The sequence below is a fragment of the Molothrus ater genome, chromosome 18 (assembly GCF_012460135.2).
Source record: "Molothrus ater isolate BHLD 08-10-18 breed brown headed cowbird chromosome 18, BPBGC_Mater_1.1, whole genome shotgun sequence".
NCBI lineage: Eukaryota > Metazoa > Chordata > Aves > Passeriformes > Icteridae > Molothrus > Molothrus ater.
Window position 1 is genome coordinate 7,440,443 of NC_050495.2, and position 13,420 is coordinate 7,453,862.

General features: G+C 41.3%; 1 protein-coding gene across 7 annotated transcripts in view; it reads left to right on the top strand.

Moving 5' to 3' along the window:
- Positions 1–13,420, top strand: part of ARVCF (ARVCF delta catenin family member) — a 246,679-nt gene that overhangs the window by 82,906 nt on the left and 150,353 nt on the right. For 4 of the 7 annotated variants that reach the window (XM_036393092.2, XM_036393091.2, XM_036393096.2 and 1 more), the window contains 2 exons: positions 7,847–7,948; positions 12,494–12,739. The exons of 2 other annotated variants lie outside the window; for them this stretch is intronic. In XM_036393092.2, coding sequence (XP_036248985.1) covers positions 12,524–12,739 — 216 coding nt within the window. In that variant the 5' untranslated portion in view covers positions 7,847–7,948; positions 12,494–12,523. The remainder of the gene's footprint in view (positions 1–7,846; positions 7,949–12,493; positions 12,740–13,420) is intronic. One more of the 7 variants, XM_036393094.2, reaches the window with a different exon arrangement.

Sequence of the window (13,420 nt, forward strand, 5' to 3'; positions counted from 1 at the left end):
CAGGGGATGCCTCTCAACTGTGGGACTTCTTCCTGTGGGCAGTAAGGGTGAGGCTCTCAGGATGTCTTTTCCTCTCTCCATGCCCTCCCTGCCAGCTATATCTTATCTGCAATCCAAAGCCAATCCTCTGCTCTCTGAGAGGATGACCAGAAGCATTTTCAGCTGCTCTGAATTCACCTCAATACTTTGCTGTGTCTGTTTTAAATCTGGGGACTTGAAAGTGAATAATGGGATTAAATATTAAAGTACTCTTGTTTGTTTTCCTGAAATATTGCTCCCTTCTGTGTACTGCTTTGTTTTTCTCAGTGTAGGTAGATTAGAGTTTTAGCCAAGCATTCCTCGAAAATAATCCTCTGAATAACACATATCATGTTACTGATTTTTATAAAGTTTTTTCCATTTTCATTTGATTGTTTTTAGATTAAACATATATGTCAAACCAAAAAGTTTTATTGAAAATAAATAGCTCATTTAAAGTTTCAAAGCTGTTTGGAGGAAAGATTCTCAGCAGAGTTTACATTGTATTTACTGTCTGAATTGTTTGGGACTTACCTCTGTTACTTTCATAGTTTTAATGAAATGAGTTAGAAGTGTTTATTATAGCTGAAATGCATTCCTGTTTACACAGTGCAGGATTTTAATTTTAATATAATAGAGGGAATTTGTTTGAAACATTTGAAGTGGTTAGAAAGTTAAAGCAAAATTGTTATTTTTCCCACTCAGCAGTTATCAGCAGGATGGTTATTAAAAAGGGATGTTTGAATAGAAAGTTGTTTCTTGAAGCAGATCTTCAGTGATTTGGAAGAAATATTTCTGCTTCCAAATAACTGTAATTAGGCACTAGTGATAAGTTTGTTCCTGGAAATAGGAAATATTCTTGGTGAGGTATATAAACTACAGAAAGCATTAAGATTTAGTCAAAGATAAAAATGCAGGATAGGTTTGGAAAGGGTGAGATCAGAGTCTAACTGTAGCTATCAGGAAGAAAACAACTTCTCCAGAAGACCATTGGTACTGACCCCCTAAATCCGATATTTTTCCCAATTCCTGCTGATTTTCAGGTCAGGGTCAGCCTCAGCAGAAGATGTGATTTAGATGTGGTAGTTGACCTGTCGAAATGGAGCTGTATGAGCAGGGCAGATTCAGAACAGGTTTCCCTTGCAGGGAAGGGGGGATGTGGAGAAGAGGGGATCCCTGGAGCTCTGGGATGGTGTTGGTGTTGGCAGCCCAAAGGGGATCCCTGGAGCTCTGGGATGGTGTTGGTAGCCCAAAGTGGATCCCTGGAGCTCTGGGATGGTGTTGGTAGCCCAAAGGGGATTCCTGGAGCTCTGGGATGGTGTTGGTAGCCCAAAGGGAATCCCTGGAGCTCTGGGATGGTGTTGGTGTTGGCAGCCCAAAGGGGATCCCTGGAGCTCTGGGATGGTGTTGGTGTTGCAGCCCAAAGGGGATCCCTGGAGCTCTGGGATGGTGTTGGTGTTGGCAGCCCAAAGGGGATCCCTGGAGCTCTGGGATGGTGTTGGTGTTGCCAGCCCAGGGCTGTGGTGACCCGTGCCAGGCTCTCAGCACCTGCAGGGCAGCCTGGACACCACGTCCCAGTGCTCTGCTGGCAGCCCAAGTGCTTCCATTTTGATAGAACCACAAACCAGTGAATAAAAAGCTCTTGTAATAAAGATACAAATCTTAGCCTTGGAAACTGATACTTGCAGTTTTGCTCAGAGTGTGGCTGTAACACTGGCAGTGTGAGCCCAGCACGGCCTTTGCGTTGTGTGCGAGGGAAGATCTGAACAAGTAAAGAACCCTGGAGTCTGGACTAATCAATGGGGTTACTGTGGCATCTTGATACACCCAGGGATGTGAACCAGGCATGTCCTGAGTACTGTTCTCTGAGGGCTGCTTTGGCTGTCAGTTTAACCCCACAGAAGCCAAGATGCTTGGCTAATAGAGTAGGCAATGCTTCTCAGGGATAAGGGTTTCTGCCTTGAAAATTCAGCAACACCTTGCACCTGGAAACAGGGGAGTTGAACTGGCAGTTGTGGCAATGCTTCTGCTCCTCAACCAGGCAGCACCTCTGGAGCAGCACCTTTTTGCAGTGTGTAACAAAGACTGTTCTGTTGAGAGAGGTTACATGCTAAAATCCATCATATATGAAATGATGACTTTCTCCAAGACTTTCATTAAAATGTATCTGTTTTTCCTGTCTTTATGTTTATGCATGAACTGAATGATTATTCAAGACAGCAGATGAGTTAAATACTTTTATTTTGCTCAGAAATTATTTATTAGTTCTCAAATGCATGTTTGCCTTGTAATACTAAAAAGCTGTGGTGTTAATCAGCACATACTTGGATTGCATCCTAAACTTACAAGGGTAAAATGAACTTGGATTGCATTTTAAATTTACAGATGCTGAAACAGTGAAGTGTGTGCTCTGCACATGCCATTGCAGAAAGCAGATCAACAGTTTTGGTCTAAACAGAGTAGATTTACTTAGTGCCTCAGGCTTCCAAACCTACCTTGGTGAAAAAAAAATCCTGGATTTAGAATGACACAGATGTTACTGGAGAGAATTAAAGCTAGTGGGCCTTATTCTGTTTCTTCTGGCTTTGTATTGCTTTAATCTCTTCATTGATACTGTTCCTGGTTTAAAGCAGCATAAGGTGGAAATCTGATTGTTTTTAATGAGAGAGGTTGAAATATGGGAGAGTAATGCAGTAAGATTGGTTGGTAAGCAGCTAATGAAATTATTTTGATTTACTGGCTTCAAGAATTATACATGAACATTGCCATTATGTTCTTTCCTGTTTATGCTGATGTTTTCAGATCCCTGGTGGAGCAATAGAGCAGCCACACAATCCTCTAGATGTGGTTGTGAGTGGAAAACAATACCCATGTTCTGGAAAACAGCTGAAGGGTTTGGTTTGGTTCTGTTTTCCTCCTGAAAGCAGGTGAAAACCACAGGGAAGAGGCTCACTCTGAACACTTCAGACCTGTGAATTTTCTTCCTAGCAGTGCCAGTTTATTTATTGTATGAAATGCTTTGGGAGATACTAAATATTTGATTCAGATGAGTTAAAGAAACTGTTTCTATTTGATGCACTTAATTTGCATTAATCTTAAAAGTAGTAATTGGAAATGCCCTCATAAACCCTGAGACTGGAGCCCTAGAATTAAAAGCATTTGTTATTACCCAGGAATGTAGCTGTGCAGTTTTATTGGCCTTTCTTCTACTGTAATCTATGGATCTCATTTAGCTGCATGCAGCCCTGTTCTTCTGAAACATAAAAGGAAGGAAATCTCTCAATAGCCTGAAATCAAATTATCTCTCTGTGTTAATCTACATGTAAGACATCCAAGCCCACTTCTTTAAAAGAAAATAGTTTTACTGATAAGCAGAGCTAGACTGTATTCTTTGAATACTAGAATTAAGTGGATTTTTTTTGTCTGCAGAGTGCTATTTATAGCATCAATTAACTCCTCATGGTTGGGATAAGTCATTTGACACATCTGTTGCTGAGCTTAAACACTCACTGTTCTGTGGGGCCACAGTTGGATTTTTTCCTCTCAAAACGTGTAATGAAAGGACAATTTTCTGCCCGATGGCTCTTGGGTTGAATATGCTGCCCAGACAGGCTGCCTGATGCCTTTGGGGGCATTTGCAATGGGTGGAGCTGTTGGGCTGCCTGACTGCAGAGCTGGCCTCAGCTTTGTTGCTTGCCTTTTTGTTATTTATCTGCTTGATGATAGCACAATAGTATCTTTTATGAAAGAGTTATCCTGAGCTTCTGCAGGGTTTTCCAGCATCGCTGTAATGTTTCAGTTACTCTGTTTCACCTGTGACAAACTGGCCTGGCTTTGGGAGCTGCTGCTGGCCCCACTGACTCCTGTTCCTGTATTTTGATTTAATGCTCCTAAATACAGGGCTGTGCTCTGCTGTGGTTCCCCACACAGAGCCAGTTTCAGTCACATTCCTGGCAGTAGCCTTTCTCTTAAAATGGAAGCCCTTTTGCCAAAACTCCAAACACCTGAGAGACAAGAAAAATAAAGGTTCTTGTATATTGTTAAGTGAAATCTTGTAACTGTTCTGTGGAAGTAACTGCATGAGGCTATAACAGTGCCTTTATGTGTTTGGCTTATTTGCAGCCAGATTGGATTGGATATTAATGAAGCCAAGCTTTAAAATACATGGGAAGGAAGGACAGACTGGAGTTAGGAACTGTGCTGCTTTTGATCTTTATCCTTTTCTCTTTCTCATTGAAATAGCCCTGTTCTGAGAAGAGATGTATTGATTTTGGGTGGCTCTGCTTGCAAGGAAGGCTCTGGAGTAAGGAAGTCATTTCTGTTGAAAATGTTACAGGCTCCATGGTTAATTGAAGGCCTGATTCTATTTAACAGTCACACAGGCTGTTGGAGGGGTTTCCTTTGCTGCTGGAAGACATTATTCCAGTGAAATAGTTGTGAAATAGATTGTCTGTTGTTTCTGCTCAGAGTGATCAGTGGCTGAAGGTTCTGCTGATGTGGGTTAGGATCAGACTGGGGTCAGAGGAAGTGGGGGACATGGAGCTGCTGCTGAAGGCAGCTGTGAGAATACTTGGAAGCCTGGATATCCACAACTCAGAAAGGGACCACAAAGTGCAATCCATTTTTAAGCAGAGCTGCTTATTGATTTCAGTGGGGGAGACCTTTGAAAAATCAATGGCACGCAGCAGCTTTAGTATGCAAGGACATGTGTTCTGGGCTGGTAAAGTGATCGGCCTGTGAACTAATCAGCCTGATAGCAATCATGTCTGGCAAGTTCCAAGGCAGAAGGAAAGGTGTCAGAGCCTTGAGATGCAGCAAATTTGCTATTCATATTCCAAGAGAGATTGCAAAGTAAGATCTTGTTCATTCTAGCTTTGACTTTCAAATTGCATTTTATTTCTATAGAAAACCAAAAGCTACAAAGGGAAATATAAAAAGTTTTTGGCAATATGTAAACATGGACCTGATTATTATGAGGTGTACTGTTAAACAAATACGATTGCTGAAGTAATCAAAATATTCTGATTTTTTCCATGAGAAACCATCTCTGCCTTGTTCAGTCTTTCAGTATTTATAAGATTATTACAAAAACTATTCCACCTGGACACTCGTTTGGAAATATTTGGGGAGTGTTTGTTTACACAGGGAATTTACAGTGCACAGTGTGAATTTATAGACCATCACATACCCCATTAAACCTTAGTGTGGACACTTAGTAGGTGTGAAGTAATATGCTGCCATTTTGCTGTGCTGCTTTATGCTTAATTAACACAAACACTGATCTCTGAAGAAGTGTGGGATAATGAGTGCTGGGGTGGAGGAGTTCAGCTTATTCAGTGTGGACAAGTCCTTAGGTCCCAGAGAGCAAGAGCTCTGCTTCAGAAAAGTGTTCTTTGCTCTTCTGGTCTATAAATGACAAATTTTAGAAAGAAATTGATTTTTTTTACATTGGGTAAAAGTAACCATAGGCTAAAGCATTTACTATAAAAATTGCCCTTGTAAAAATATTTCAGTTTCAATTTTAGAGCATTAAACTGAATTATTTATGCTATTATATATATGCAATTGTGAGAAGATGTTCTGTATTTCCATAATTTTTTTCTTTTCCATTTGGAAGAATATAGCAGTTGAAATTTACCTTACTGGGGAAAGAGTGTAATTAAATCTATGTAGACACACTGTATCAGCAAGCCCTGAAAACGCTGCATGAAATTTTGGAATGAAAACCTGAAAAACTCTGGTAGCAACGTGCTGAAGTGAGGAATCTTTATCAAAGGGAAGCTGTAGAAGAAGACTGGTCATCATTTAAACATGTAGTGATTAATATATAGAGATTGAATTAGATACAAGAAAATTTTGTGGGTGTTTTTTTTTTCCTGAGAACTGTATCTTTCTGAGGTACTACAGTGTCATTTCAGTGCTTTTAACTAAAAGGCTAATTAAATTACTCCTTTTTAAATGGACTGGGAACCATTTTGGTAAGATTGGAGATCCTGTGGTGCTATTGACCAGAGCCAGTTCTGTAGTGAGTTAAGTCTTAAAACTGTATTGCCTTTACAAGCATATGTTTGGATGCTTTTGTTGATGTTGCTTAAGCCAGTTCATAGTATGATAATCTGTAAATTTATTTGCAGGATTTATTTATTTATTTATACAGAAATATTCCCGCTGGATGATCAGATGGAATTTCTTAGTTATGTAAAAGCTCAAATATTCCACATTGACATTTTTTTCTGGAGTAATGGGAGTGGGGAGCTGCAGCATCCATTGCAATGTCCTTAAGATGCAGAATTCCTTCTCAAGGAGTTCTCCTGTTACCATTTCCACTGCCCTCACTCATTCCCTGGTTTAAACCTTGTTTCACAGACTGCCTCTGTCCAAAGGAACACAAAAACCCTGACCAGCTTTTTTGTTGTTCCTTTTGACAGCAGCACAGCGTGTCTGTCTGTGCCTACCAGAGAACTATATTGAAATAGCTTTCTTTGTGAACTCCTCATTGCTATTCATTGGTGGAGGTTGTCACGTAAGGGTCAAATTAGAGCTCAGTCAACCACAGCAGCGAGGGGACCCAGGCTCAAGACAGATTTCAGCATAAGGTCTGAGAAGCAGTTTATCAGGAATGTGTTACATGTATTTTATTTATATATATATATATATATCTCCAAAGTGTTACTCTTTTCTCTCTAGAAACTCAGTTATGTTTAATTTACTCTCTCTGGTCATTTACTTGCGAATTAGTCTTTCTTTCACTCTGCCTCCTGACTTTCATCTTTGGGCATATCTATGCACAGTTTTGTTACAGCTATTTAATTTTTGAGCGTAGAATTTTCTTCTGTTAGTTTAAGAAAAAATAAGATTTCTGGCATGATGGTTCTGTGCCCTTTGAGGTTGGATCCATGCAAAGAAAGGATCATATTTCTGGTAATTTGGCTGAAACACAAGAAATTGTGTTTATGCTGGCTTCAGGAAGGCAGACTATACCTGGTCAAGCAAAAAAATCTGCCAGGGCAACATTCCTCTCTGAAAATGTTCTAAAACATTTGAACCAGCAGAGTGAGCTTGTACTGGCTCTTCATTTTGTGCCATGTGGTTGCAGGATTTTTGATGTGGTAGCTTAAGACTGGCAGTGCTGTCTCACAGAACCATGTCTTCACCAAATGGGTTCTGTTCATTCTCCAGCAAAAACAGGGACTAAATTGGCAGCTGCTGACCCAGAGAAGTTTCAGTGATAGATGTTTTAAGACTAAATAAATCAGGGATTTACTGAGCTACACAGATGACCTGATATTCCAAGAGCTTCTTTTGCTTTGGTTTCATACAGGATCAGGAAGGATCACATACAGACAGAGAGAACAAGCTATTGTGCATCTTTTAGAAATTAACGTCCCATCTCTAACAGGGATGGCTTGTATATCTGACAGGGGCCTAAAGTTGTGTGCCCAAATAACAGCTTTCATTTCTGAGAGCATCCTGTTAGGTCTCTGTGTTTTAAATTGCCTGGCTACAATATCCAGCTTTGCAATATTCCATTATCCTCCTTCCAGTCTAGAGTTTTCCCTGATTTAGGACATTAACTGTAAATCTCATAGGAACATGCAAGTATTGATCACTGTCAGCAAATTAAGATTAATCAGGGTGGGTTTTTTTTTTTTCCTTAGGAGTCTCAGGATTGGCTTCTCTGAATATTATTTCTTTGACTGCAAGTTAGGAGGAAAACAGTGCAATAAATAATTTCTACAACACAGTGAGAACCTGGGAGCTGACTATGTGTAAAGGGGGCTGTAATACCTTATTAACTAACTCTGTCTCTCTTTCCTCTCTCTTGTAGCTGATTCTTCTTGAGGCTGCTCTCCTGCTTTGTCTGTCCTGTTCTGTTCTTAGTGGGTGATGTCCCAGCAGCTCTAACCCTCAGACTTCAGTACCTCTCTAGGTGTGTATGGCTCAGTTTTCTCTGCATGCTTTCTGGTGTCGCATGGGGGGCAACACTCATGTTATGCTGCTCATCTCTCGTGGCACTTGAGGCTGAGAATGTCATTAGCATGTGTTATGCTTCAGTTCCATGGATTGTTTAAGCCCCATTTTGCTTTTATTCTGCTGGTTTTCTTCCCTGGAGAAGCACAAAGCTGCTGTTTCCATGCACGCTCACAGGCCTTCGTGTTTGCTCCTACAGCTGAGCAGCTCTATGAACGAGCTTCTTGATACTCATGGAAACATCTCTTGCCAGCAGGACTGACAGACTTGGACTGGTCTTGGATAGAGCAGTAGTGGGGCAGCTGAGTTCAGCATCCAGATGAGAGAGATGCCTGTGAGCCTCTTCCCCTGCAGCTGAGAGCAGCCTGTGCCGTGTTGTGCCGCTGGCAGAGGACACTGTGCTCTCGAAAGGCAGCTCACTCACAGACCCCATCTCCTTAGGAACACACAGCACTTTGAAGTGCAGGGGGATTTGAGGTTCCCCATGACTGTTAGGATTCAGGTGCCCAAATCTCACAGAACTTGACCCCTCTTAATCTGAAGGGCTCTTCAAAAACTCTTGACTGTCAGTTATATCCTATAATAGCAAAATTAGCATGCAGAGTTGACTCATGTTTTTTGTGGAGCACCAATGACCCTTGGAGTCTTGGCAGTGTTTCCAAGAGCCTCAGACTCGGGTGTGAGCTGGGGTATTAGCAATGAGCAGGATCCCTGTTTTGGCCCTTACACTGGGGTGATTTTCATCCTGGGTGAGCACTGAGGCTGTACTGACTTTCAGAAGGGGCCTTTTGATGCATTAGTGGAACAGTCAGAATAAACACCTCCTCTGATGCATTAGTGGAACAGTCAGAATAAACACCTCCTCTGATGCATTAGTGGAACAGTCAGAATAAACACCTCCTCTGATGCATTAGTGGAACAGTCAGAATAAACACCTCCTCTGATGCATTAGTGGAACAGTCAGAATAAACACCTCCTCTGATGCATTAGTAGAACAGTCAGAATAAACACCTCCTCTTTGCTCTAACTCCAGTGCAGCACTAATGTATTTAGAGTCACGTAGGCAGGACAGAGAGATTTGCTGCTGTCAGCGTAGCCTTTGATACTCTGTAGGCAACTGTTTGCTGTCTTTAGAAGTGCAGCCTAAGGAATAATTTTTACCTGGCTGCTCTGGGTCTAATATTTTCATTTATTGATACCCTTTTCAATGCACTTTAATTTATTTACGAATGGTAGCAAATTGCAAGTGGCAACCTGAGTAACTGACTCCTGAGTCAGTACTTTTATTTTTCTCCTCCAGTCTAGACTGCTGATAATGTAAATTGTTGAAACCCTGGGTTAATAATTAGGGGTGCAATCAACAGCAAGCAGTTTATCTGCTAATAAAACATTTGAAATGCAGAAGTCTGTCTTTGTCCAACAATACTTAAAAGGCAGTTATTGGTCCTACTGCTGTTTCTGCATAGCAATTAGGAATTTTGTGGTCACTAATTGTGCATCTGAAAATTTATACAGTTTATTTTCTGCCCGTGTTTTTCTTTGCAAAGAGAAAAGAAGCATAGTATTTATGGTTATAATGAGGTTAACACAATACTTCCTGCAGGGAGATCTCTCTAAAGATTTGTACCATTTATAGAACCCAAATTTTCTAGGTTTTCTCATGTGTGGCATCAAGGGCTTATATCTCATTAAGGATTTTCTGAACAGGATCTTAGTCACATTATCAAAATGTGACTTGAAGTTATATACCAGCTCAGTCATCAACTTGATGTTTATTATTAAAGCTGCAACTGCTTCTGAAGAGGGACTTCTTGATTTTTCTTGCATTGTTGCTAATTCTTTTCCTTAGAACAGAAACTTGCATTATATGTTCTACAAGAAACCTGTTTTAAATTTAGTTACTGTCGATACCATCTTGTCATCTTCTTTCCCCTACTGGATTTACTTTTTGAAATCAGTCCACAGACATACCCAGCCTGTGGGACCCCCAAAAGATGACTTTTGTGTCATATCATGATTGCATGTGAGAAAGAGCAGTTTTAGCTGCAGACAGTCCTGAAAGCTGGGCCCCTGTGAGGAGCTGAATTCCTGCTCTGCAGCACCTCAAAGGAGCCTGTCTGCATTTGTTAATCCTGACTGATCCAGACTCTTCTTGAGCCTGGAGTATCCCCTGTGAGGTGTATTTGGTCTGTGGCAGCCAGGCTGTTGGTCTGCTCTAGCATGAGGGCAGTGATGATCAGTAACCCAGCGGTTGTCTTTAGGAATGTATGGCTAGAAATGCCACCCCCACCTCCAGGGATATTTCTTCCAAAATCTGACTTGTGCCCAGGTCTTTGCAGTCCCACTCTTTCACACTCCAAGGAGTCTGTGAGCATGCCTGCAATTCCTGGGAGTAGTGACAACAAACAGAGCTGTCTCCATCTGTGGAAAAGCAGGGAGGCACAAAAGCAGAAATGTGGAACTTGGCTGCACACAAGCCAGCTGAGGTCCAGAAAGTCTGGCTCTGTTCATGTCTAGCTGTGCCAGGGCTAAATCATGCTGAGATAGAGCAGGTGAGTCTTCCTGTGACTTCCCATGAATCATACTATCCTTTTAGAGGGTTGTGATTCCCCTTTGCAGAAACCAATGTACTCTCTGAAGGTTTTATAGACTTTTAATAATCTATTGGAAGGTCTCAGAAGTTGGCAGTTTGATCTGTGTTTGATTAGTCTGTGACATCTGGAAAACCCTTTGGTGGTTTTTGGTTTTCTTTCAGAATTTCAATAGAAGTTAAATCAATGCATAAATGACAAAACTCACTTCTGCCTACTGGTCTGCAAACATGAAAGGCTCAAGTGATGGTTATAAGTAAACATCATGAGATTAATACATGATAATCCTTACACTGTTCCTAACATGATTTTATATTACTCTGATTCCTTTCAACAGCAACTGTCTTAAGAGTTAACAATGAACACAGAGCTACTGGCAGGTTATTCCCCATGAAATCGGGGTGTATGTCATTGGATTTGGGTCTGTCACTCCTGCCCCAGTGTCTTTTTGGCCTGTTGGGTGATTTCAGCCATATTTGACAAAAGCAAGGAGACCTTGAGCCTGCTTAGGAGTCCCCAACAAACTGTGTAAAAACATGCAGCTTAATCACTACTAATACTCCTCTCTGGGACATAACAGTGTTATGACCACATTATTATGAGCTACCAAAGAATCTGCACAGGAGAGACTCCTGATAAATGTAAGAGTCATGGAAAATGGATCAGTCAAGAGTGTGCATCATCTAAAGGCACTGAATGATGAATTGGGAAGCATCAGGAAGCAGGGAACTATCTGTGCTCATGGAAATCCTCGCTGATAGATGGAAAACAAAGAATCTTTGGCAGCAAATCAAGGGACAATTTCTCAGCGCTTAAGTCTCAGCACAGAACATGAACAGTTCTTGAATTACAGGAGCCTGAGACAGTTCTGCCTCTGCTTGTCTCAGAGGTGCTTTAAGTAGTTTGGTAGCAAAGGAGTTACTTGTTTAACTTTGATGAAGGATTCTGTTGAGGCCATAATTTATGTTTATATTATATTGCTGATTTCATACTCCTAGTAAAACGTTTTAAGTGGTGTTCAGGTCACAGATCTGTGGAATCAATGGGGAGTTTTACTGCATGTACCATACAGGTGAAGACAGGGTTTATAAATGGGTTGTTTCATTACCCTGCTAGAGAAGACATAAGGCAGAAGTTCTAACCCACCTAGCTGATTTCTGAGTTCCTTTTTCTGCATTGAAAGACAAGCAGTCCTGTGTGTTTTCCATGGAAGATGTTTGCTTTTTCATTTGCATTATTAGCAAACGGCTGCATGAAGGACTGTTTCGTTGACTGAAATCATCAAGCATTTCAACTGCAATTGCACACTCTGCATTTAAAAATCTTTTCCATGTTACAGTGTGCTGCTATAATTTAAATATGAAAGCTAATTTCAGCTACTGTCTGTTAAGTTTGGGGGGGGGGGGGGTGTGGAAAAAGTAGACACAACTGTTTTCTTCTACCATGAAGTTTCTGTCCTTAAAAATGTTAAACTTCTCACTTATGCTGTTAAAGACAAAAATTCCAGGTGTCTGTAGTGAGAATGTTCCTCATTCCCTCTACAGCCATATCTTTTTTTTATGTATTTCTTTTAAGTACATTATTATTTGCACAGTGAAATTAGCTCTGCAAGAGGGATGAAAACCCTTGTCAGAGCAGTTTTAGCAAAACGATCAAAGGAATTAAATACAAATTCTCTCAAAGGTGAGCTTTTTTTTTTTCTTTTTTGAACAGGGAAGTCTTAGATTAATTGCTTTTAATTTAAAATCAGATCAATGGATGGAAAGATGGATGCTTTTCAAAGAGCACTGCAGTTTGCTGCTTAGAGTGGTCAGTATTTTAGCAAGGTGACTAACGATATGCATTTTTATCTTTAACCTCTGACCCGTGCCCTCCCCACCCTTTACCTAACCCTTTCCATTTGCCCTGGTCAGTTAACAGGCAGGAAGCATTTGAAAGCAGTCATGGATGACTATGATATCAGGTCTGCTGCCAGCATTTTGGCATCTGTTAAAGAGCAAGAAGCTCGTTTCGAGCGGCTCACCCGCGCACTTGAGGAGGAGCGGCGCAATGTCTCCCTGCAACTCGAGCGTGCCAATCAGCCCGCAGACCGCATGAGCATCTGCAACATTGGCAATGGTCAGCCCCTGGCAACCGCCTGGCAGCAGCTCGTACTGCAGGTAAAGCCTGCTCCTGTCACTGTCACTGGAGCCCACCCTAGCACAGCGTCCATCCCAGGCAGTCAGTGCATGGTGTGTTGTTAGCATTTCGTTAGTGTGTGCTGTGTCTGGTAGCCTGAGCTGGGGTGCAGCGTGGGTGCTTCATCACCTCGGCTGGGAGCCTTGCCTTGGAAGCTGCTCTTGCTCTTAGCTCGTGGGATACTTTTAAAAGTATGTGCATACTTGGGTAAAAAGCCTAAGAAGGGATCTTCACACCCTCCTCTAATCTATGCACTTGCTGTAAGTCTGGTGATGTGCTGGTGATTGTAAAAGAAGGCTGAATCATAATCTCCATAGCAAACAAAATTTCCATTAGAAATAGCTGGACTTTGAATAGAGGGAGCAGCATGAAAAGCAGGGATTTCCCTCCTGCAAAGCCTTATTGTTTGTGTAGGGAGGACTTCATAATTTGTTTCTCATGTGCAGTGAATTGATAGACTATTTTAATGATGCAAACTGGCTTTGTGGGTAGCTTTAGATTTCCAAATACTGTTTTGCTTGATACACGTTCTTTAACTGTTTAAATGTGCAATGACAAACTACTTATGTCTCTAAATTACTTCAGCTCTCAAACCCCTCTGACACACAAGGTAAGTCATGCAGAAGCAATAGTACCATTTGTGAAGGTCTGTTTCCTAAGAA